Source organism: Sodiomyces alcalophilus (genome assembly GCF_042370955.1).
Source record: "Sodiomyces alcalophilus JCM 7366 unplaced genomic scaffold ACRALscaffold_6, whole genome shotgun sequence".
NCBI classification, from domain to species: domain Eukaryota; kingdom Fungi; phylum Ascomycota; class Sordariomycetes; order Glomerellales; family Plectosphaerellaceae; genus Sodiomyces; species Sodiomyces alcalophilus.
Genome location: NW_027263537.1, coordinates 891,371 through 914,729, shown reverse-complemented (window position 1 = coordinate 914,729; position 23,359 = coordinate 891,371). Strand labels below are relative to the sequence as shown.

The 23,359-nt window shown below is 51.3% G+C and overlaps 4 protein-coding genes across 4 annotated transcripts; 1 reads left to right on the top strand and 3 right to left on the bottom strand.

Moving 5' to 3' along the window:
- Nucleotides 1-8,953: 8,953 nt before the first annotated feature.
- Nucleotides 8,954-9,478, bottom strand: ACRALDRAFT_1063105 (uncharacterized protein). The gene is made up of 2 exons (XM_071016729.1): nucleotides 9,336-9,478; nucleotides 8,954-9,187 (listed from the first exon to the last, which is right to left on the bottom strand). The coding sequence occupies exons 1-2, from the start codon at nucleotides 9,397-9,399 to the stop codon at nucleotides 9,084-9,086; spliced, it is 168 nt and encodes a 55-aa protein (XP_070873210.1). The 5' UTR covers nucleotides 9,400-9,478; the 3' UTR covers nucleotides 8,954-9,083.
- Nucleotides 9,479-11,342: 1,864 nt separating this feature from the next.
- On the top strand, nucleotides 11,343-13,971 carry ACRALDRAFT_2043238 (uncharacterized protein; the record flags this gene model as incomplete). The annotated part of the gene is made up of 6 exons (XM_071021335.1): nucleotides 11,343-12,308; nucleotides 12,422-12,934; nucleotides 13,034-13,094; nucleotides 13,177-13,475; nucleotides 13,553-13,790; nucleotides 13,850-13,971. The coding sequence occupies 6 exons, from the start codon at nucleotides 11,343-11,345 to the stop codon at nucleotides 13,969-13,971; spliced, it is 2,199 nt and encodes a 732-aa protein (XP_070873209.1).
- A 469-nt stretch (nucleotides 13,972-14,440) lies between these two features.
- Nucleotides 14,441-15,580, bottom strand: ACRALDRAFT_2082023 (uncharacterized protein; the record flags this gene model as incomplete). The annotated part of the gene is made up of 3 exons (XM_071022415.1): nucleotides 14,441-14,700; nucleotides 14,746-14,910; nucleotides 14,974-15,580. Coding segments are annotated over 3 exons (1,032 nt in total), but the record flags the coding sequence as incomplete, so codon positions are not given.
- A 433-nt stretch (nucleotides 15,581-16,013) lies between these two features.
- ACRALDRAFT_1049679 (uncharacterized protein) lies at nucleotides 16,014-23,212 on the bottom strand (the record flags this gene model as incomplete). The annotated part of the gene is made up of 7 exons (XM_071015609.1): nucleotides 16,014-18,849; nucleotides 18,970-19,406; nucleotides 19,614-20,020; nucleotides 20,189-21,040; nucleotides 21,134-21,514; nucleotides 21,718-22,219; nucleotides 22,499-23,212. The coding sequence occupies 7 exons, from the start codon at nucleotides 23,210-23,212 to the stop codon at nucleotides 16,014-16,016; spliced, it is 6,129 nt and encodes a 2,042-aa protein (XP_070873207.1).
- Nucleotides 23,213-23,359: the final 147 nt, after the last annotated feature.

Below are 23,359 nucleotides of genomic sequence, written 5' to 3'. Positions count from 1 at the left end.
TAACGGTTAGGGTGCAGTCTACTTTAGGGACCGTCTCTTTATACTAAACCAGTTAGGTTTACGCGATAAGGTCCTCTAGGTATTTTATAACGCGCTTATTACGGGCCACTATAGGTTAGGTCGGACGATTAAAAGGATTTCCGAGTCTTATTACTAGGAATACCTCTCGCGAGATATTAAGAAGTTCGTGCCTACGTGTAGCATCTATTAGAGGACTAAGCCGCGCTAGTATAAGCCTTTTAGGTACCTAGCACCTCTGCCCGTACCCGAACGGCTATTCTAAGAGATCTCGATAGACTTCGTGATAGGCCTCCCCCCTATAACCTTATAAGGAAAGAAAAGGGATTCTATCCTGGTTATAGTGTGTCGATACACTAAGTACGCGATCTATATCCCCTATAGCAGCTCTTTAATAGCTAAGGGTCTTACTAGTATTTTATAGGTGTATATTTTTAGTATCTATAGCCTACCTAATAGTATCGTTTTAGACCGAGGGTCCCTGTTTACTAGTAAGTTCTAGACTACCCTATATAGCCTCCTAAGCGTTAAGCGGCGGTTATTAACCGCGTTCCACCCCTAGACGGATAGCTAAACGGAACGATAGAACCAGAACTTAAAGCACTTTCTACGGGTATTCGGTGCCCTATAATAGGATAACTAGGTTAACTAGCTACCCCTGGCCTAGTTTACCTATAACACTATATAGTATTTAGCTATCCGGTAAACCCCTTTTATTACGCTAATAGGTTTTAACCTACACGGACTATATAATATATAGATACGTAAGTCGGGCGAGGTTTATACTATTATAGCTAAGTAAAGGGTAAAGCACCTTATATCGAATCGCAGGGCTATAAAGGTCCTTATTAGGAAAGCCTAAACCACCTATAAATAATACTATAACGCTGGCCGGGCGGCCTAGCGCTTTAAGATTAGCGACTATATACTACTATCCTCGAAGAATATTAAGTAACGTCGCCTTAATAAGAAACTATTAGATAAGTTCCTTAGCCCTTATAAGATTACCTCCGTAATAGGCTAGTATAGGCTCGCCTATAAGCTATAGCTCCCGGAGTCGATAAAGATTTATAACGTTTTCCTAATCTTACTCCTTGAATTATAGAAATCTCGGGACGGTAGGTCGCCTATACCCGTGGACGTTAAGGTCGAACTATAAGAGTCGGATAAATATAAGGTAGAGGAAGTCCTGGCTTATCGCTATAACAGGAATAGGCGCGAATACCTTATTAAGTAGGCCGGGTATAAGTATAAATATAATACTTAGGAACCACGAAGATACCTCCCTAACACGCTTATTAAGGAGTATTATAATCGAAAGAAGGAAACTAGTTAATAGCGTTGTTAGTGCCCCGCAGGGACTTTTCTTATTTAGGTCTAGGGAAGTAAATAAAAAAAAAAATAGAAAAAGAAAAATTAAAAAAAAAAAAAACGCTAACGCCTACCCCTACCCCTAAACTCCCCTAGCCCGATCCTAACGACTACTATAAGTAATCCTTATCTAGTTTTAGCCGGTTTTTTTACAAAGACCGGCTAACTTTAAATTTTATTTAACTAACTAGCCTAGATAGCGGGTAATAGTAGCTAGGTAACGCTTTGTTTTAATAGGAGTATCGTGGCGCTTCCTTTCCGCCTCCTCCTCCTCCTCCTAGCAACGATACGCTACGGGGTTAAACCCCTTATTATCGCGGGCGTACTTCTTTATAGCCTTAAGGGCCCGGCGTAGCTTAATTTAGACTTAGTAGGCCTAGCGCTTATATATATTAGCGGTGCTCTTTATAAAGATATCGGGCTAACTTATAAACGCCTAGTCGTCTAGACTACCGCCGCCCTATATGGCCGCTATTAATATCTTTTATAGCTTCTTAGCTACCCTCTCCGCCTATAATAAAAGCTATATATCTAGTTAGTAACCTCGGGAGCGGTTAAAGTAAAGGGGACTATAGCTATATAAACGTACTAACTTATAGTCGCGGCTATTATTATTATAGTAGTAGTAGTATTTATTAGACACCTTATTGCTATAGCAGGGCCGTATAGTAATAGGACCGGTAGCGTTATTACTATATAGCACTAGGAAACCTAGTACGCGGGCGTACCGCCTATAAAGAGCACGAAGCTTTAGGCCTAACCTAACTAAGATAACGGGACGCACCGGTATCTTAACGCCGTCGCCATCGCTAAAGTCCGAGGGTCTATCACTAGACCCGTTTATAGATAAAGCGAACTCCGATAATAACGACTTATCGGAGTTAGCTTCCTTATCGTTAAAGAGGGTGGCTTTATCGGCACCACCGCTTATAACGATATCCTGACTAGTATAGTTAAGGACGCCCTCTAGGTCACCGAGGGGCTTAAGAGCACCTTACGGTGAGTTATTATGCCCTAAAGGGAGAGGGCCGGTCGACTTAGTGACCGGAGTAGCCGTAGTAGCCGGCTTCTTAACGGTCCCGACCAGCGTAGCTTACTTAGCTAGAGCAGCCGCTATACCTGGCTGCTTAATAGCTTTATCCTCCGAGGAGGAAGAAGACGACGAATCCGAAGACGAATCCGACGATAAGTCCGATAAAGAGTTAGACTACTACTACTGCTACTGCTACTATTACTGCTTAAGAGTAGCCGCTATAGCCGCGGCCTTAGCCTTAGCCTAAGCCTTCTTAGCGGCCCGCCGTGCCTTCTTCTTAGTAGTCTTAGTTATCCCCTTATCGATAACCTTAGGTGCTACCTTAGTGGACTTTATACTAGCCTTACCGGACTTCTTGGATTTACTAGCCATGCCGGACTTTTTATGCTTATTAGCTAAAGCAGGGGGCGCTATTATATAATAATGGTCTGCTTTAATACTATAAGTTAGCCTATAGTCTACGCGAAGGGGGGGTATAACACTTATATAATGGTAATAATAATAGTGGTGGTGATAATAATAATAATCTGCCACGATATTAGCCGGACCCTAAGCCGCCCGCGTTCCTATATACGATACACGGAACCACGTAAAGATAATACGTACTTTAACGAGGAGTTAATAGGATAAGTTAATACCCTTAGTATGGATAGGGGCGGATAACTTACTATTAATAGTGATAGCGTTATTATTATTATAGATAGGTAAATAAGAATAGGTAAGGAAGAGGAAAAATAATAAGACGAGTTAGGCAGATAGAAAAGTCCTATACTAGTATAGGCGTATAACCTAATATAGGCCCTACTTATATTACTCCTTCCCCTTTTACTTAGATACGATTACTTATTACGGGTTTCTATAATACGGTTATTTAGTTAATAAAGGGCGCGTCTAGGGTGCTATTATAGAATACGCGTCTACGGAGGGGCTCTATTATTATTAATATTCACGATAAATATTACGCCTTATTATTACCTGGCCTTAAGCTAGATAAGCCGCGAGAGGGCGATAAAGGAAATAGGGTAAGTTCTTTATTATTTAGGACTATATCGTGACGGGCTTTATTTAGGATAGGCCCTTTATATATATATCTTAGGCCGCCTTAATAATAGTAATAGTATAAGAAAAGTGGATAAAAGGAGTCCTAGAGGATTACTAAAGTAATAAGGACTATGGTTTACTACCTATAAGTGCTATTATTTACCGATATAATACCTGCCTTTAGAATTATAGTTTATCTAGACTAAAGCCCTTTATCGGAGGGGCCCCGGCTAAAGCGCTTAGGGCTTTATTAGGGTATAGTTATAGTGGTGGTAATAAATAAGGGGACCTAGGAGAGTTATGCTTTATCTAAAGATAATAGGGTCTCCCGGTTTATAAGGATTATGGTTATACTATATAAGGAGGATGGGATTAATTAAAGGAAGGTCAGGCCAGGTTAACGGGGATGTTTAGTTTAGCTCGGATAGATAAGGAGGGAGTTAGTGGCCCTAATAGGTAGGGTTTAGGCCGGCCTGCCCGTCCCTAGGTCGGGATAGATTAATGGACGGGTCCGGACTAGTAACGGTTACTGGCTCCCGTGGATAGGAGCCTTAGAAGGAGGGGCGTGATGTTAGGGATATTCTATTCGAGGGGGTCGGATAGGACTTAGGGGCGGTAAGGAATGCGTTAGGAACCCGGAACCGGCCTAAGGTTAACCCTAGGAGATATTTAGGACCGAGTTATGTTTTAGGACTATTAAGTTAGCCTAAGACCTATTATCTTAGAGCCTTAGGTTATTATATACTAGTCCTAGGGAGGATAGTCACTGGCCCTTAAGTAGGGTATTTCCCGTTAAGTCCTGAGTTAGAGGGGCTTAACGAATAATCTTATAATTATTCCCCCCTAAGGTTAGCTTCGTGGCTTATTCTTATCGTAGTCTTAACGACTCTCTTCACTCCTTACACAAAACCTATAACACCTTCCTACGCACGAGGGTAGTTCCGGCCTGCCTAAACGAACGGCCTATTAGCGTTATTAATATAATACGGTCACGGTTTTCCCTTTAAGTCTTTAGTCTTAAGTCTTAGTTTAGTTACGATATAGCTTTGGATTTTAAGTCTTATTTTAGATACGATATGGTTCTGGTTAGTCCTCTAATAACGGCTAAAGGGCTTAGGTTAAGGCCCGGAAGAATAGCGCGTTACGTAGGCAGCACCAGAGAAAGAGATTTTAATATAAGTTCTAATTCCGGCTACGATACATTATTAACAAAAATAATAAAAACAGTTTCCCGGGGCCCGAGTCTCCGGAAGAGCGATCCTGATAGTGCTTTAGAAGAGTAAAGGCTGCCTGCTTGTTAGTAATAGCTATACACTATCCCGACGCAGAGACTGCCTATATATTAATAGTCCCACGGATCCGGTTTAATAGTCCCGAGTACCATGGATCCGGAAGAGTAGAGACTGCCTGCTTAGAAAGAATAGTCTATCCCGATGCAGAGACTGCCTATAAATTAATAGTCGTATATAAAAAGGAAGACGTTATGACGGCGACGTTATAGAAAGAGGAGGATATAATACCGGGATAATTAGCCTCCTCGAGGTGGTCAGGGTTAGAGCCGCGCGTGGGATATATTCCTATTACTCTTAATCGGGTTAACCTGTTATTTTAAGGTCCTCGCGAGAGTTATGCTACGTGGCTATAAAGGAGCCTTAGAAGAGCTTTACGCTCTAAGGTCTAGTCACGATATCTCTTTACCGTTATTTACTTCTTGTTCGTCTAATTAGACTAATGGTGACGTTACTTGTGGGCAGCCTACTAAAGGTAGCCGTAGCCCGAGCCGAAGTAGTAGTCGGAAAAGCCGCCGCCGCCGTGGTAGAAGTATGACCCCACGGAAGAGTCCCGCCGCCCGGTATATTCCTATTCGCCTAATCAGGTGCTATTCCTACGGTTAGGAAGGTCACCGGCGCCGTATATACCCGAAAAGAAGGAAGAGCCCTGTTGGCTTAGTGATCCGGAAAAGCTCCTGTGCTAGCTCCCCTGCCTCCACCGATTTCGTGGCACCGGTTCCGAAGAGTCCTCCCGTGGACTCCGTGACGAAGGAGCCTACCGCCCCTCCTGCCGTTCCTCTAGTCTAGAGTCCTTCCGTAGACTCTATAGAAAAGAAGACGCCCACCGTTCCTATAATGGAAAAGAGTCCTCCCGTGGACTCTACCGGTCCTGTTATTCCGCCGCAGAGCTCTTATATTAGCTCTGCCGCCGAGTCCGCCGTTCCTATAAAGAAGAGTCCGCCTACCGCCGATCAGACTATAAGCATTATCGGCTTCGTGATAGCAGATTAGGTAGTTAAATCCGTTCTTACCGATTAGCCTATCCCTATTCCTACCGATTAGGCCTACCTGCTTTCCTTTCTGCCTACTAACTTCGAAATTAGTTATCCGGTATAGTATACGTATTACCTTAATCCGCACTTCCAGGAAAAGATCGAAGAAATCTTCGGAGACTCCTTTAAAGCTACGCTTAAAGAGGTATATTCGTAGATCGATAAGGAGATAGCAGAGGTAATTAAAAAGGCGCGGGCGAAGTTAGAGTCTTCGTGACGGGCATTAACGTCTTCTTTTAGGTGGATTTGCCTCTAGGGCTAAGGGACTTTTCCTTACTATCTTCCTCCTCCCTCCTCCTACCTCTTTTTCTCTTTTCCCTCTTCCTTTTCCCGCCCTTTTCCTTTTTCCTCCTTTTCCCTCCACCTATTCCTTTACCTAATTAGGGTAATAGAATCGTTTTCGGAAGCAGAAGTTATTCGTGGAGTCCGTAGGAGCTATTTTAGTTCCTAACAGGGGCCGCTTCTTCTAATCGACGGGGGCCGCGACTATAGCCTTCGTGGACTCGAATCTAGGGCCGCGTCTTTCCTTTGGATTACGCCCTGGGGCCGGATTTTTTTTTCCCGAAGCTGCTCTATTAGCCTAATCAGGATCTTTTTATTATTTTTTAGGTTATTTAGAAAGCTGCCCTTAAGGGGGACCTCTTTGTATAGCTTTAGGGCCGATAGATATAGAGTCCTGCCCTCCCCCGATTTTACCCTGCCCGCCTCTTTTTTTTTCTACACGAATACCCTAATCCAGCCTATTATTAGTATAGAAAGCTGTACGCGTAGGAGCTTCTTTATATAGCTTTAGGGCCGATAGATAACTGGGCCTAGGGCCTAGCTAATAAGTCTATCCTAGCCTATAAGTCTATAGGAGTAGCTTACCGATTTTTTAGCTTTTCTTTTAACTATATCTTTTATAGTTCTTTACTATTTCTTTTACCCGTAACCACGTTAGCCTGATTAGAAGAAGAGCTTTTGAACGGCTCCGATTTTAATTAATTTAGCCTGCTAGTTATTAAGTTATTATATGGGTTAGTTAGCCACTATTCCTGCCGCCGACTCTTTTTAGATCTTAATCCTGCCTACTATTTTTTACTGGCAGTTATTATAAGCTTATCCTGCTTACCTTTTCCCTTATTTTTCCTTTTTTTCCTACCCTTTTACTACTTTTCTTTTCCTTAATATCTTCGTTCCTCTAATCGGCCCGAGCCTAATCCCGCCTGCCTATAGTTAATCCGATTAATCTAGTTAATCCCGTTAATCCTGCTCTTCTTCTTCCTATTCCTTTAAGCCCGGCCACGATACTACCGCCTCGAAGAGTCCTACCGCCCCCGATACCTTCCTGCCTTCGACGAATCGACCTACTTCCTGCGTGCTATACTACGCCACCGAAAAGATCCGACCTACGTGCTTTACGCCTACGAACCGAAAGTGGGCTGCCTACCTTAATCTAGGCAGTAAAAAGAGATAGATATACTCTGCGAGAGATATAGGAATACCGAGCCTTCGTGTAGGCCTATCGCTCACGATCTTCCCGTGGACCCCGAAAATATATAGTTCCGAAATTCTAATTAGTCTATAGACCTTGAGACTCTATCACCTACTCTTATAAGCTACGCCGTTAATTCTTCTATCACGATCTTTATAGCCGTTACTAGTTCTGCGTCTTACGTCGTTAATCTTTTACTAGGACCGCTGTGTTACCTTATTCCTTATACGGAACCGAGGAAGCCGCCGCCGCCGCCTAGCTTACGTACGAAGGACCTACGAGGTTACCTCTATATCTTCGAGGTTACTATCCTTTAAGCCCGCGTCTTCGAGAGACGTCTTCAGGAATACTAGTATACGAGGAAAGAAGGACTGCTATTATATATAGCTAGAAGAGGTGGACGATACGGAAGCTATTACTATATAGGTAGCTTATAGATACCTTAATCAGGGTAATAAAGATATATTTAGGATAGTTACTATTTATATTTATATTAAAATTATTAAGACCATGGGGCGTGGCTTAATAATTTAGGGCCGATTATAGAGGGGCAGACCCGTGTTCCGGGTCAGGATATTAGATATCACGTAACCACGTACGCGGTCCTAGAGATCTGGTCTTATATACGGCTATTCTTCGGAATAGACCCACTATATCTAGCTAGCTTTTCGTCCGATCTTTCACGATCGTCACCTATCACCCATTATAATCATAATTCATATCATCCTTCCCTTTTTGGTTATCTAGACGATCCAGAAGAGCCGACCGTAGGCCCGCCTGCCTATCTATAGCTATTCGTTCCCCTGATCAGACCACTGCCGACCCTTCTAGAGGCCCGGCGACCGTCTCCTCGGGACCCGTTTAGCTCTAGATACGGACCCGTGACGAGCCTGACTATCCTTTCGGCTAGCCTATTATTGGTTGGTTGGTTGTTTGTTTGTTTTGGCCCTAGCGGAGCCGTTCTGCACAGTAACGGCTTCGCCTTTCTTCAGTACTTGATAGGAAAAGCTCGCAAAGATGCTTGTGCCACCTCGTCGTCCAATAGTGTGCTGTGATAGTGGAAACATTACCAAGCCAGTGCTCCACGGTCGGATCATCTCGCTTGTTCACGACGAACTTGGCTGGTCGTCTCCGCCGCTGCTCTGCTGCCGAATCCCAATGTTAGGTGTGCTTGTCAAGCTCACTGACAACTGTACGTTGTATATGGGAAATTCTTACGATGTACCCAAGCATCGTCCATAGCTTGATGACAAAGGTCGCATCCAGGGACAGCTGAAAACAAAAGGAAAAAGGGGTCAAGTGAAGTCAAGGGCAGGGAAGCGAGTGGGGGTGTTCATACAACGTACCTACACGTACTAATAATAATAACAATGATAATTGGCCCCAGGTCACGCGTTTCCAAACCCCCCTGTGGCGAACCAGTAGGGGGCAGGTGAGGGGAGGCGAGGCAGAGACAAATTGGATAGTTTCCCACCGCGGCTTTTCTCGCCCTCGCGCTGAGGTTGAGAAAGAACATCCATGTTCGATCGCCTTTTTGCTGCCATCACTTGGTATCCAACCCCATTCATTCATTTGTATCTTGGTCTGTCGGTCTATGTCGCACAGATTGGCTCGACGGGTTTCCATACGCATGCCGGCGCACCTCGTTTCTCGAGTCCAAGGGTTCGCCGGCGCGCAGGGCGTCCAATTACTTACTACTCTGATGATACTTCGTCGTGAGTGAGATCCAGCCGAGGACCTGTACCACACACCTATGGAAATTGCGACCTCCTCGACTGCAGCTGGGAGGACGCTGTTAGGTGGCAGCGGCGATCGCCTTGCGTTCATGGGCTTGATGGATTCATCTGAAGTTGTGGCCATGGCCACAGCGGCCACAGCAATGAAAAATGCGACAGCAACCATGGGATTCGGATCGTCCTCGAGAACGGTGAGTAAGGCATCCGTCCACGAAGCGTCCTGGCACTCGACGGCCGTGCCCGATTCATCATTCATGGGCGTGGGTCGGGGGAAAACCCTGTCGACGATTTTGTTTCCTCATGATATTAGGTTCATGGTTGACGAACTTTCCAACACAGAGTCGGAGACGCAAACGAACCGCAGTAACGGCACCGGTCGCGACAGCAGCAGCAGCAGCAGCATGGCTTGAGAAGACGGCCAAGGAGCGAGACGAGGCGGGGAAGCAAAGTGGGCAGCCGCGATGGCTGGCAGGTGGAAGCAGTAGCGCAGGTCGGGAATTTGCTGCCTTCTCCTTGGAAGAAGACCCTGCCCCACAAATTTCAACCGGTGAGCCAGGAGGTTGCAGCGGAGGCACGGTAGGTGGGGCGGCGGAATGGTACTCACGGCAGGATGACTGGTCAACAGCACGCACCGAAGATCGAGCCCCAGCCAAACCACGCACGCACCACATTAGGCAAGACGCGTCAACGCATGGCCCATTTCGGCAGAGGGAAATGCACGAGTCTAACAAGGACGGCTCAGCTGCGACACAAGTACCAGCACTCGGTATTTCGAGTGTTCATGGATCAACAGAGGATGTCCAGTGGAAGGGACGGGGCTCGGTCAGTCGGTTGGTGAGTATGCAGGAGAAAGTCGACGCCGACGGAAACACGGCAGGAGCAAAACGGAGGAGGTCGACAAACGGACTATCTCACGAGACCACGCGGAGACAGCGGTATTCGCTGATTGATGGAAACCATTCCTTCCACAGGCAGGAGGAGGAGCCACAACGAGAGACAGGACCAACGTTGGAGACGGTTGGGCCAAGTTTTTCGGGGGGATCAGGATCGGCACGTCCCGGTGACGGACCAAGGCCGGACCCCAAACGCCATTCCTCTTCAGGAACGCCTTGGACGCTAGGAAATGGCTCATGCCGTCCAGAACAAGCAACCAAGATTGATTATCATCAAGACGATGGAAGCGGAAGACTTGACAATGCGCTACAAAGTTCGTGGCATGACTGGGTACCGTCAACATCAACACTCGCACAAACGGAGACGGCACCGCCGTCGTCGCAGACCTCGCCATTCGAACCAGAGAGATTTCAACAGGGTGATGTCGTCGCACCTTCCTCTGGTGCATCGATAACGGCCCCTCCACCTCCTAACGGTCAATGTCCAGGTCAGAAACCTTTCACGAGCATGGTCGATATGAAATGGCAGTCGCAGCACCCAAGGTATCCGAATTTGCAATCGCGGCCGCAGGAGGCACAGGCGCAGTTGGAACAGCAGCACGGTACCCTGGCTGCTCACCGGTCTCCGGTCCTATGGGACCAGAATCGTCCACTCTCCACCAACATCCCCGACTCCGTTTCGAGTCTCCACACCAGAGATGGAGGCCCCTTGACCGACCATGTGATTCCATCTCAGCCGGGTGCACCTGACTTCTTCAGCCAAATGTACCTGGGGAATACAAGGAAGGAAGAGGCAGGCACTACGGGAAGACCTGGTGGAGGAGACGGTGCGGTTGCAAATGCTGCAGCAAATACAGCAGTCGATACCCGGGCAGGTACAACCGTAATCATGAAAGGTACTGTAGTGCTGAACCTCCGACCAGGAATGGGAAGGAATCTGACACTGATGGCAGGAACTATCGGCGGAGGAGGGGAAAATGGGAGCCCAAGGGGAGAGAGGAGAGAGGGGGGAGAAGGAGCAGGTCACGCCACCACCGCCACCACCGTCACCACGTCCCTTTCGCCCATCGTCCCTGCCCCGAACACCCAACACTCCCAGCACCACCACAGCCTATACGCGCAACACACCACCCAACCCTTCCCCGGTATCCAGTATCATCACGAGCACCATTCCGACTACCAGTACCACCATTCTGGCTTTCATGAGTACGGACCTCAGGCCTTGGTATCCTTGCCGTATTCGGCCCCAGGGCTCCATCGTCATGGATCTGGTACATCCACTTCAGGAGAAACTTCCGGCACGAGACCTAAACCCAAACGCCCGGCATCGCTTATCAGCCGTGGCAGTGACCATCGGCCTGCGTACCACTCATTCTATCACTCCCCGTACGATTCTCAGCCGACCGCCGCCTCGGCTCTCTCCGGCCAGTGGTCAATTCCTGTCAACGACTCAATGCCGATCCCGGTAGCAGTCACGCCACTGGATCATTCTGCACTGCCAGCCAACCGTCTCTCGTCGACCCAGACTCCTGTCTCTGTCTCTCCGCCAGTCGTCGATCTCCATGCACCACCTTTGCCATCCCCTCCTAATGCCACTGACTCGAGTTACTCATATCCCGCCGTCAGCCTTAATCCGGGCCACCATCACAACGGTGAAACGTCGGCCTGGACTTCGACCACACCGCTTCCTGGTCTTACCTTGGACATCTCCGAGCCTTGCTTCTCCCCGTCGTTGCAAGTCTGGTCAAATGAACAACAAGGCCCGTTATCCACTTGCCATCTCCCTTCTCCCCCCGAGATCTACCCGCCTCCTTCCTCCTACCTCTTCTCTCCTGTCCCTACCTTCGCTCCCGACGGCGGATGCACTTCTCGTCACCAATACGTTGGCCCTTATACTGATCTGCAAAACATGACGCTACGCCAACACGATGGCGTCGATGCTGTTGGGGACGAGACTCATGTTGCCGGGTCACAGGCCCAGTTGCTCTCGCAGCATGCATCCCGCACCGCCTCGCATGGAACTCTCTCTGCACCTTCGACGCAGTCAGAGGTCGTACAGGCCGCCCATCAGCCGACCCATTTCACCGTGTCAATGCCTGCGGGCCAACATGCCAGCCAGAAGCCGGTCGATGTGTCAGCTTCGTCGGAGCCTTCTGCCGACATTAACCGCACGGCGCCGAATGCAACGCCGACGGAGGACGAGCCCTGGGTAGACATGGGCTCGATCCATCTCGGTCCCGGCCTTGAGCGGCATCCTGTTCTAACCGAGACTTCGTCGTCCGGACTACCGCCGTCAGATCTCGTCGACCAAACTCGCCAGCGTATCACCAGAGGCTGCTTCTCCGACAAAGAGCGTCAGGAGACGGCCGAGACTCGCCGTATGAAGGCATGCATGCGTTGTCGCATCCAACGCGTTCGGGTTCGTTCAGTGGTCTCCCCTCCTTTTTTTTCCCTTTTTCTTTCTGCTTGCTCTTTCTACGCACCCTTCCTTCAGTTACCTTACTCTCCGACGATATCCTGACAGAAAGACAGTGTGTTGCCAATCCAGAAAATCCTCGGGGCGACTGCCTCACCTGCACTCGAGTCGACCGCGCCTCTCGCAAAACAATCCGCCCAATCTTCTGCATGAGGTACAAGGTGACCGACGTCATCCTACATCGCCCCGCTGGCTCTCTTGGTCTCACCCGTCGCTGGGAAAACGGCCGCATCGCCGACCTGAAGGATTGGGACGCTCCCACCACCCGAATCATTCAAGTTATGCAACCTATATGCCCCGAACCCTTCGAACTGGAAGTGCGCAAGTTTATTCCTAGCCATGGCGACAGGCTTGATCGGGAGTGGCTTGACGGGTCCATAAAGAAAGTCAAGCCCGTCGCCCCGTATGCTCTGGTCGACATTCGTCGGACAGTCAGGTACTTCCGGGCTTACGTCGCCAGATGCGCCTTCAATGCCTTTCGGACGTACTGTGCCGCTGGTAGCGATGGCGCCTCGGATCCTCTGATGGCCAAGAATTATCAGGCCGCTATACTGCATTACCAGTCTCCTGTATGTGCCATATACACTTTGACCACTCACAGCACTCCAGAACCTGCCTCTGGCGTATAAGTCAGTCGCCTTCACCAAGAGATATTGACGTCACAACAGGACCTTCCACCCGATCAAAGGGATCTTCTCGACACCGTATTCCGTCTATGGTTTTCTACTCGTAGGTTCAATCGACCTCCTCACTTGCATATTTCATCATTGGCCAAGAAATGGGCGAACGTGACTAATTTTTCATTGTCCAGAGCTCACCCTCGGCTCGTCTTGGCTGTATGGTCCAGAGACCCTCGACATGAAGCCCGAGACCGATCCATCCTACCCTCGTCCCAACAGCGTCCCAACCCCGCGCATGGTCATTGCGCAGTTCGATTTTCTTTACCCCCTCGAAATTCTCAAGCCCCTCCGCGCCGCCGTGCTGAAAGAGCTTGAGAAGCTCGTCCATTCGGCCAACAGGACCTGCTTTTTTACCGTTTACATTAGCATTTTCATCCTGCTCAATCTCATCTCCCAGACGTGCCAGGATGACCGACGCCGGCAATCCCATGTAGGCTCAACCCCGTCAACCCCGTCAACCCCATTGACTCTCTACTCTGGTAGTTGGCAAATGCTTACGTTTCTCAGCTGTACGCGCAGAGCACCTCACCAACACCAAAGGCTCCTATGCGGTACCACCTGGTCCAGTTCGTGGAAGAAGTCCAACGGGGTGCCCTCGTCGTGCTCTGCCATTGGCATTACTACAAGGGCCAGGACCAGGTGCTCGGATCGGAGACCGGCCGGAACCGGAACTTGCCTCTGACGCCAGACCAAACGGCACTCTACATTGAGACGTCGAGCTCCATGGCCAACCTGCTGGAAAATGGTACGTGTGCGAGGAAAGAATGAATCCCGGACATTCTCTGATAGGCTTTTGCCATTTAGGTTTTCTTGCTTCGGACGACTACGAGAACCCCTCCTTCTGGACGGCCCAGATGTTTCCCACTCGTTGGACTCCCGGTTCGACCTACTCGGCGCCGCATTACGAAAACCATCAAGCCAACTAATCGGGGTTAGTTCCGTGCAGTTGACGCTTGTGAGCACAATATACGGTGCTTGTTTTCGTTCTATATATTGAGCATAACATGTCTCGCGGTTCGGATTCACTGCAGGGCGAGTGTATAGCGAGGCGTCCAGGTTCTCTTGGTATCAAAGCGTGTTCGACAAGACATATATATCTGAACTTATCTTGACCAGCATCGCCGACCTCTTGTTCGCCATGGCGGGATTACCCTGGTTTCCCGATATAAGTACCCAATATCAAATGCATTCCTCCAGCTCTGGGGATGGTTGTATAGATATAATTCGCTCGACCCGAAACCTTCTACTGGATCCATCAGTAGACGATGGTCAAGGGCTTACCCACCCAGAGTCGACATCTTTCTCCATCCGAATCCTCTCTTGCTTCCCCCGCATTCTCATCGCCATCCTCCCTTCGCTCTTCCACCGCCCAATATCGATCTTCATCCGTTCCTCCCCCTTCCAACGCCGCCCATGTAAGTGCCTCACGCAAACCTTTTCCCCGTCAGAGGGATAATACAGCCAAGAACCCCACCGCGCCCACCGCCCTTCCTTCATCTGGTCCCTCGCCCGATGCCCGACCGAGTCCTCAATGAACATGCCTCTCCCAACCGCCAACCGGCTCGAGAAGACCCGTGCTAGGTAGTGCCTCCGGTCCGCAAGGTGAGGCTTATCATGCCAGAAGAAGAGCGGTGTTAAGGGCAACCCTCCCGTCACTCTCACCGCTACCTCGCCATCGCGGTCCTCACCAGCCTCAACACCATCGTCCACGCGGAACTCCCGCCGTAGCGAAGCGGTCAGGGCGCGAAGAGCAGGGAACATTTGCACCTGCCCCGAGTCCGCATATCGCAGCATCCTGGCAGATACGAGCGAGATGTACCGCACGGGCGGCGGTTCACGGCCATCCTCATCCTCCCTAATCGTCACTTGGCCGTCTTCTCCATCCTGATCTTCGCCTCGGTCCTCGTCCGCGAGAGGAAGATTGCAACGCTTCATGACCCCCACCATGGCCGCGAGTGGGATCGCCTCCTCGAGCGTCCAGTCGTGCTGATGCACCCACACGTACGGCGTCCGGGTTTCGCGCAGCGCAGAGCGCACTGCCAGCGCGAAACCGAGCCTCGCGTGCGGTTCGATGAAGGTCACGTCCCCCCGGCCCGTGGCCCGTCGAATCGTCACCCGTACCGCATTCTTCCCCTCCTCCCGCTCACCGGGGGAGCCAAACTCGGCGTCGACGTGGCGAGTTGTCCACGCCCATTCTCCATCTCCCTTGTCGTCGCCGTCTTCGTCGCTGTTTGGCCTGTGAATGTCAGAGTGTCGGCGGCGCCCGTTCAGGGCCCATGTGCGGAGGATGAGGTCTTGCACGTTCCCCCTGTACGACTCGTACGCCTGCACCCCTTCGGGGGTGACTTGTCCCTTCTTCAGACGGGGTATGTGGCTCACGCGGTCGAAGGTGTCAAAGATGACAATCACCGGGCAGGTGAGCAGGGAGGGGCAATGTTGGGAGAAGGAGGCGGTCACGGCTGAGAGCAGATCGGTTGACGGCGCGCTGGGGGTGGGTGACGTGGTGATGATCACTGTTACCGAGTTCGCTATTGAGTCGCGCTCTGGTTGTGTCTGCCTCGCTCTTTCCGAAGGGCACATTTGTATCTTTCAAGTTGGCGATTGAACGTTTGCAAGTTGCGAATGAGGGGTTTTGACGTCCCCTTTTTCTTTTTTTGGGAATAGAAAATAAAAATAAAAATAAAAATAAAAATACAAATAAAAAATAAAAAATAAAAAATGGCGCTAAAAATTCAGCGGGTGAAATTGGCCGTTACCGACGGCCACCGAAGTGTTGACCACACCGAGATGTTCACCGAGCCCCTATTTCACCCAGTTTACGCCCCTGAACAACAAGGTGAAGACACAGGTTGAGTCCTTCGTGCTTTATCAGAACATTCAGACCTTTTTCGTATTTCCTCCAGTAGGATGATCTGAAACGACACAAATAGAGAGAGAGATATCACTCATGTAAGTCCTGATCTCACTTCTACAAGTCCGCCAACTCCTGTCCAGAAATAAAGTGCGACCCGCCAGCACAGCGATACCCGTTGCTTTGCTTGATCCAGCAATATCCCATGGGACACAGACCCATCACCTCCAGCTTCCTTTTTGCCTCCGCCTCGCGCTTCCTCCGATCTTCCTCTTCGATCAGCTGCCTCACGATCCGCCGCCTCTCTTCGTCGTCCTCCCTCGCCTTCTTCTTCTTCTCCAGCATTGCCTGATAATTGCGTTCCTGTTGTTCCTCCGCCTCCGCATCCAGCTGGAGCTGCTCCCACACCTCGTCACTCACGCCGTGATCACGGACGCCCAGCCTGGTCGATCTCGGCGTTGATGGTGTGGGGGGGAGTGATTCCGTGGAAGAGGCTTCGTCGTCCTGTGCGACTTCATCTTGCGCGACTCCATACTGATGCCGAGTGACGGTGGTAGTATTGGTAGTCACCAAAGGAGTTGGATTCACCCGCCTTGGACTGGCGGGTTTCACCAAATGGGAGGTCTCCTTCGGACGATCAATTGACCAAGCCTGCCTGCCACGATTTTCTCTCTCCGCCAACATCTTTTTCATCTCACCAAGAATTGTGTCCTCGGTGATGGTAATGCCCGTGGAATCCGGGGCTTTGGACCGGATCCCCACCGTGAACACGCTTCTGACAAGAGTCTCAACATCCCGGGCACTGGCCCAGTTGGGTTCCGACGAGAGAGAAGTAAATAGCGCCATGACCTGCTCTCTGAACCCGGAGGAAGCTTGCTCGATACACGATAGATCCAATGACTTATTCTTCTCGCCGAGCACTTTCTTCTTCCTTTGCAGGAGCGTGGCTAGAAGGTCAAAGCAGGCCTGGGGGCTCAGGCTGTGAAAGTCGATTGTCTCGGGGAACCGGCTTGTCATGCCCGGGTTGACGTTCAGGAGCAGGTTGATGTGTTCCTCGTAACCCGCAAGAATGATAATCAGCTTCTTGTAGTACTTTTCTTTGGTCACCGCATCGACAATTTCATCGAGGGCCTCCTTTGCAAAATGTCCTTCGCACAGCCGGTACGCCTCGTCGATGAGCAAGACCCGCCCGAGCGCCTTGTCCAGGAGTTGCTGCACCTTGGGACCTGTCTGCCCAACGTACTGCCCGATCAGGTCGGTGGCAGAGCAGTCGATCACCTCAGCACTGGCAAGAAACCCCATATCGTAGAACACCTTTCCCATCCTCCGCGCCGTACTCGTCTTGCCCGTCCCCGGGGGCCCTCTGAACAGAAAGTTGAAGGGGACATGCTCTTTCGGATCCATGTCCAGTTCTCTCATTGTACGCACGACTTGCTGGTATCCCTCCAGCGTGGCGATGATCTTTTCGCATCCAACTGTGCCCACAAAGAGCTTGGAGACGTTTGTATCGGACCGTTCAGCACGGTCAAAGTTCTCGTCAAAGTCGACGGCCTCCAGCGTGTTCTTACGGGTCGTCTGGCGTGCCGACTCGCGCTTCTGGTGACGGCTCTTGGCCTCGTTGAGCAAGATATCGATCTCGCCTGCATTGCCAAAATGGGGACGGTTCCGCGCCCGGTCGAGCATTTCCAGCACGACCTTCTTGGCCTGGCCAGTGGCCTGGAACCCTTGCTGCTTCAGCTTCAGATCCAGAATCTGTCGCAGCGCTTGGTCATCAAAGTCTTCAAAGACAAAGGCGGACGACAGTGGGAACCGCCTGGTGAGACCAGGGTTCACGTTCTGGAACATTTCTTCCATCTGAGCCCTGTATCCAAGCAGGAGGACGCAGCGGTCATCGCCCGGCGTGCTCTGGACCTCCGAGACAATGGTGTCGACAACTGCCGTCTTATACGGATCAGACACGCCGACGCCGCTCTGGGACCCCACGCCACCGTATAAGCCGTAGGCCTCGTCGATGACCAGGACCTTGCCTGCAGTGGCCGCGAGGATGCCTTTCGTCTGCTGTTCCGACTGCCCCAGGACGCTACCTACAAAGTCGGCTGGGCTTTTGATGATCACCTCGCCGTTCGACAACATACCGAGATCGACCAGAATCTGGCCATAGAGCTTGGCCACCGTTGTTTTGCCCGTCCCCGGGTTGCCCAGAAAGACGCGGTTTAGGGTATACTCGACGATGGGCTGCTCTTCGAGCTCCCTGTGGTAATTGGTCTGCATGGTGTCCAGCAGAACCTTCACGCCATCTTTCACCGAGTCGAGCCCGATAAGTGCCTGTAACTTTGTCCAGGATTCTGACATGAGCAGCGCGTTCGATGGCTCTGGTCCAATCAGGTCCTCCTTAGTGAGCAGGAGATCGTCTGGCTGTTTTCCTTCGTACCGCTGCCGCCTCAGACGGTTGGCTTGCCGAGCACAGATCCTGGAGAACGCGTTCTCCACGGCCCTGGCATTTCCGAAGCCATCCTTCCCGCGGCCGCGTCCCAGTCTCCGGCAGACAATGCGACAATAGAGGCCTCGGAGGCCATCCTCGGCCTTCATGCGACCCCCGAAACGCCTGTTGACCTGGCGTTCGAGGATCTGCAACAGCTCACCATCGGTGTAGTCTGCGAATTTCATCTCGATGGGGAACCGACTGGGCAGTCCCGGATTATGAGCAAAAAAGGATTCCATCTGTTTCGTGTAACCCGCCAGAACAAAGACGATCTTGCCCGTGAGGTTTTCGACCTCGGCGAGGAGGAAGTCAAGGACCGCTCGACCTCCGGGGCTATTCCCGGACGACAACTGATAGGCCTCGTCGATGAAAATCACGCCGCCTCCGCCGTCTAGGACCTCGTCAAGCATTTGCTGACAACCAGTCACTCCCATGCTAGCAAGCTTCGAACCCGTTGTTTCCGTGAAGGAGCTGCCCGGTAGGAGGCCCATGGAGGTGAGAAACTTGGCATAGAGTCTCGCAACTGTCGTCTTGCCTACAGGGTTCTTTCGTTGGTAAAGTGAAAAATCCGAAGCCCAAAGCGACCTGGACTTACCTGTCCCTGGGTTTCCGAGGAGACTACAGCCCAGTCTCTCCGAGCGGAGTGAGATGCTTTGTCTCAACGCCGTATCCACTCTATTCTTTATTGAGAGAAACTCCTGCTTTACCGCCTCCATGCCAATCATGTCCATTAGCGCGTCCAGCGAGTCACTTTCCTCGCCCTGGAGCTTCTTCATCTGTTCCCATTCGTCTCTGGCACTTCCCTGAATGATGTCGGAGCCGGCGAGCTTCCCTGATTCCTCTTTCGAGTCGTGGGAGGGTCGCTTCTTCGTATCGCAGAGCTCTGCAGCCTTCTGGGCGTTCGCCATTGCTTCTCGAACGTCCCGGGCTTTTTTCAGCTCCGCAAGGTCAGCGTGGTGCTGCTGTAAGATGCGTTGTTGCTCTTCAGATTCGTGTTGCTCTTTGATCAGTCTGCGTTCGCGCGCAATCTCGTCGTCGATTATCCGAAGCTCCCTGTGATACTCCATTTGACGACGGAGACTTGTCTCTTCAAGCTCACGATCCCTCGCGAGACGCCTCTGCGCGTCCTCGAGTTCCTTGCGGCACTGTTTACATCCTCGGTTCTGGTCCTTGCACGGCATCTTGAAACGGTGCTGCTTATCGCACGTCATTTCAATAAGCTGGTCACAGGCAACCTTGCTGTGGTCCGCAATGCGATGGCAACGACGCTGGCAGACGTGTATACCGCAGCTGAGCATCGTTCCGCATGGCTCGGCGCAGCCACCGTCAGGGCAGTGGAGCTCGAAGTCCTCTGGGGTCGACAGGATAGCCTTTGTGTCAGGATGTCTGTCGCAGTGAATGGGGATGCCATCTTGTAGGTAGCCTTTCTCCTTGAGAAGCTTGAAAAAAGGGACCCATACGTGCTTGCCCTGGTTAGAGGACATGAAGGTGTCCATATTGCCGATCATGATGAGACAATTCCGCGCTCGCGAGACGAGCACGTTGAGTCTTTCCGGTTCTTTCATAAATCCAATGTCGCCTCTGTTGTTGCTCCGGGTCAACGAGGCAATCACAATGTCACTCTCTTCACCCTGGTAATTGTCTGGCAAGTTCATGTCAGTAAATGTTATGTTTGAGGAGCTTAGTTTGAGAAAGCCTTTTCTTTTCTTTTTCATTTCTCTTTCTTTCTTCTTTGCAAAAGGAAAGAAACAATTGCGGCCAAGATGATCATGATGGCATTCAGAGGGGACTCGTAGGAGAAAAGACATACCAATTGTGGAGAGCTTGATCTTCCCTTTGTCGACTTGCCCAGCTGCGTAGGTGCTCAATCCCGCCCGAATAAGCTCAGCTGAGTCCAAATCGTTCAACACCGGATCATTCTCTAGGCTCAAGGCGTCCCTGAGCATGCTCAGCTGCCCAAAGTAGGGCGTGAGAACAACGATATCCTCCGTCCTATACCCCTGCTGACCAAGGTACCTGACGAGCTTGAGCACAAGGCGTGCCTCAAACTCGTTCTGCTTGCTTGCCTTGACGCTCGTATCGCGGCGATCACGCAGCGTGGTGGCGTCGATTTCAGGTTTATCGTGGTTGACGAACACCACCCTGCCCTGGAGGCCACGTATCAACGGTCGATCTAAAGTCGTTTCGTCGTCTATGAGCTCGGGATAAGTCATCTCTCGAATGAGCTGAGAAATTTCTGGCACCATCCGTCGCTGCCTGTGAAGGGTGGTATATGGATGGCCCTGGCGGATGAGCCGCTCGAAGAGCGACATGTTGAGATCGTAGCCCTCGCCATACTCAACACTGAGGGAATAGTTGCTTATTTTAGGGCGGAGCTGCTTGTGGTCGCCGATGAGAACGACCTGCTTCGTTTCTGAATGCAGCGCGGAGAGTACGTGAGCCTCAAGAATCTCGCCTGCCTCCTCGACCAGGACGACATTGGGCTTGGCTGCCTTGAGAAGCGAGGAGTACATGGCAGCGCCCGTGGTCGTGCAGGCTATGACGCGCTTTGACTGGATGAACAAGCGCCTCCCCTCGCCCAAGATGGCATCGGCCTCTGTCTGCATGGCGTTGAATTCGGCGAGGAGGCGGCTGAAAAGTGCAGCCTGTTCTTCTCGAAGGGCTTTGGTCCAAGTGTCGATATATACACGTCTCTCCTTGGGTGGGATGTGCCACACAGGTTGGAAGCACGTCGGAATGAGCTGCAGGAGCTTACTGGGAGTTTGCCCTTTCCTCCACTGTTCGTAGAGATGAGCAGAGGTCAGCTCCTTGCCTCCTTGTCTGGCAATGGTGAACCCGTCCTCGGCCTCAGGAACCTGGAAAGCGCTGTAAAACATTTGCCACTGGTCCGAGAACTCGAGGAAGTCGAGAATATCAGTTGCCGTAGCGCCAAGATGGACGAGTTTGCGGAAGGCATCATCAATCCGATCGTGCAGGTCGTCCATATCTTTTCGGAGGGAAGACAGACGGACACGAGCCTGTCCGCCCATTTGACGATGCCCAAACGAAGTTCGTCGAAGCTGGTTCTCGAACGAGATGGGAGCTGATGCGTCCGAAAACTTCGCGCCCAGCCGCGTCATATCATCCGCGGGGACCCCTTTATCTAGGAGGTCCCGAATGAACTGGTCAGTCGCGTGGTTCGTATAGCTGAGAACGAGCAGCCGCGTGGAAGGGTCCCGGAGGAGTAATTTAGCGGCGATGGCGCCAATGAAAGATTTCCCCGTTCCTGGGTTAGAGTGAAGGAGTTAGATTTCTGGCATGTCGAGAGACAGAGGTGGCTGAGTTTGTTCAATATCATACCTGGGGGGCCTTGAATGAGAGAAAGACCAGAGCGGAGGATATTCAGGATCGACGCCAACTGGGAACGATCAAATTCGTAGTTTCGGGCCCCGATTCGAAAACGGCCCCTCTCTGCATCCATGCTGTTCCAAGCGGAGATGATACTCGACATGGTGGGACTCGGCTCGAAGGCCTGAAGGCGGTTGGCGGCATTGTCGTCTGGAAGACGTAAGAGCTCCCGTTCCAAAGGAAGCTCCGACAAGTCCTGAAGCCGCTGTAGAATGGGCCTATAAGCGAAAATAGGCGTGTCGACAAGCACGAACTTTAGATCGCTGCATGTCCCAAGGGCCATAGCAGCCCTCGTGAGCTGCTCGCTGCTCGTGAACTGCAGTCCGACAACGGGCGGTGTCCGAATGAGCAAGTCGATATCGCGAACGATGAAAGCGAATCCAACAACCTCATTGTTTCGACAGAGAGCTCCGAAGGCTTGGTGGCGTACCACATTTTTATTCTTCTGGAGAAACTCCCGGCACTGCGCCTCGGACAGGTGACGCAAGGACTCAAGCCCGGTGCGGAAAGTCACGAGAAGAGCGGAGGAGCGGCTTCGGTTATCATCGCCAAAATATACCCCATGGGGACCGAGGCCACCAAAGGCCTGGATTATTTTACCGTTCTTCCTCTTCTTCTGGCCCATTGCCTGCTTCAAATCCTCGCGGAGTTCTCCATTCATATCCTCACGGAGCAATCGGAACTGGTTGTCCAAGTGTACGCGAGACCTGCTGGCGGGGTTTTCCTGTGCGACTTGGGCCGCTCGCCGGAGGAAGGGGGGAGAGGTAGACGAGAGTTCGTCCCTGGTGGGAAGGATGGCAATTTGCCGAAAATCAGCGAAATCATTATCATGCCGCCCCCCTGGCGAATCCTCCATGGGATCCGATGCAGTATCCAAAGTGTGCCTCATCTTGAGGACCTTGTCAATGTTGTAGCCAAGCTCGCGAGCCCTGGCGCTGGTGCTCTCCAGGAGGGGACGTTTGGACAGGGCAGTGCTGAGCCCAGCCACGATGTCGCCGAGCTCTGGTCCCGCAAACCGGACTATCTCGAGGCACAGCCAGGCGAAGGTCTCCTCATGGTCACCGTTGATTGTTTGATCCGTATAAAGTTCCACCATGGCATTCCAGGCAGTGGGCGGCTGGATGATGGCCAGCAAAAACTGGCGCAGCATCTGGCCGCCCTGAATCGACTTGACTTCGGGCGTCGCGAAGTAGGCGAGGAACGGCATGACGTGGGAGATGATGTACTGGGCAGAAGTGTCAGTCCGGACGCTCGACTTGACCGCCTGCAGTGCCGAGTCACTGACGACGATGCTCTCAAGGCATGAGCTAGGCGAGGGCTCAGCTCTGATGGCTTCCAAGAGCAACTGAGCATCCTTGGTTGTATTGATTGAACGTCCCTTCAGGAAGTCTCTGAAGACGCGAGCCAGGCGGCTGGCACGGGCCGCGTCGGGAAGAGGGGCTCTCATGGTCAGTCTTGGTGTATGGTCCGACAAATAGCAGGCTGATAGGACCGCTTGGAGGTGAGATTGTCTGTCGGGGGAACGTTGAAGTAGAGAGCCAAGTGAGGCAAATAGAGACGTGTATTTCAGAGGAGTCGCGTCATAAAGCAGGTG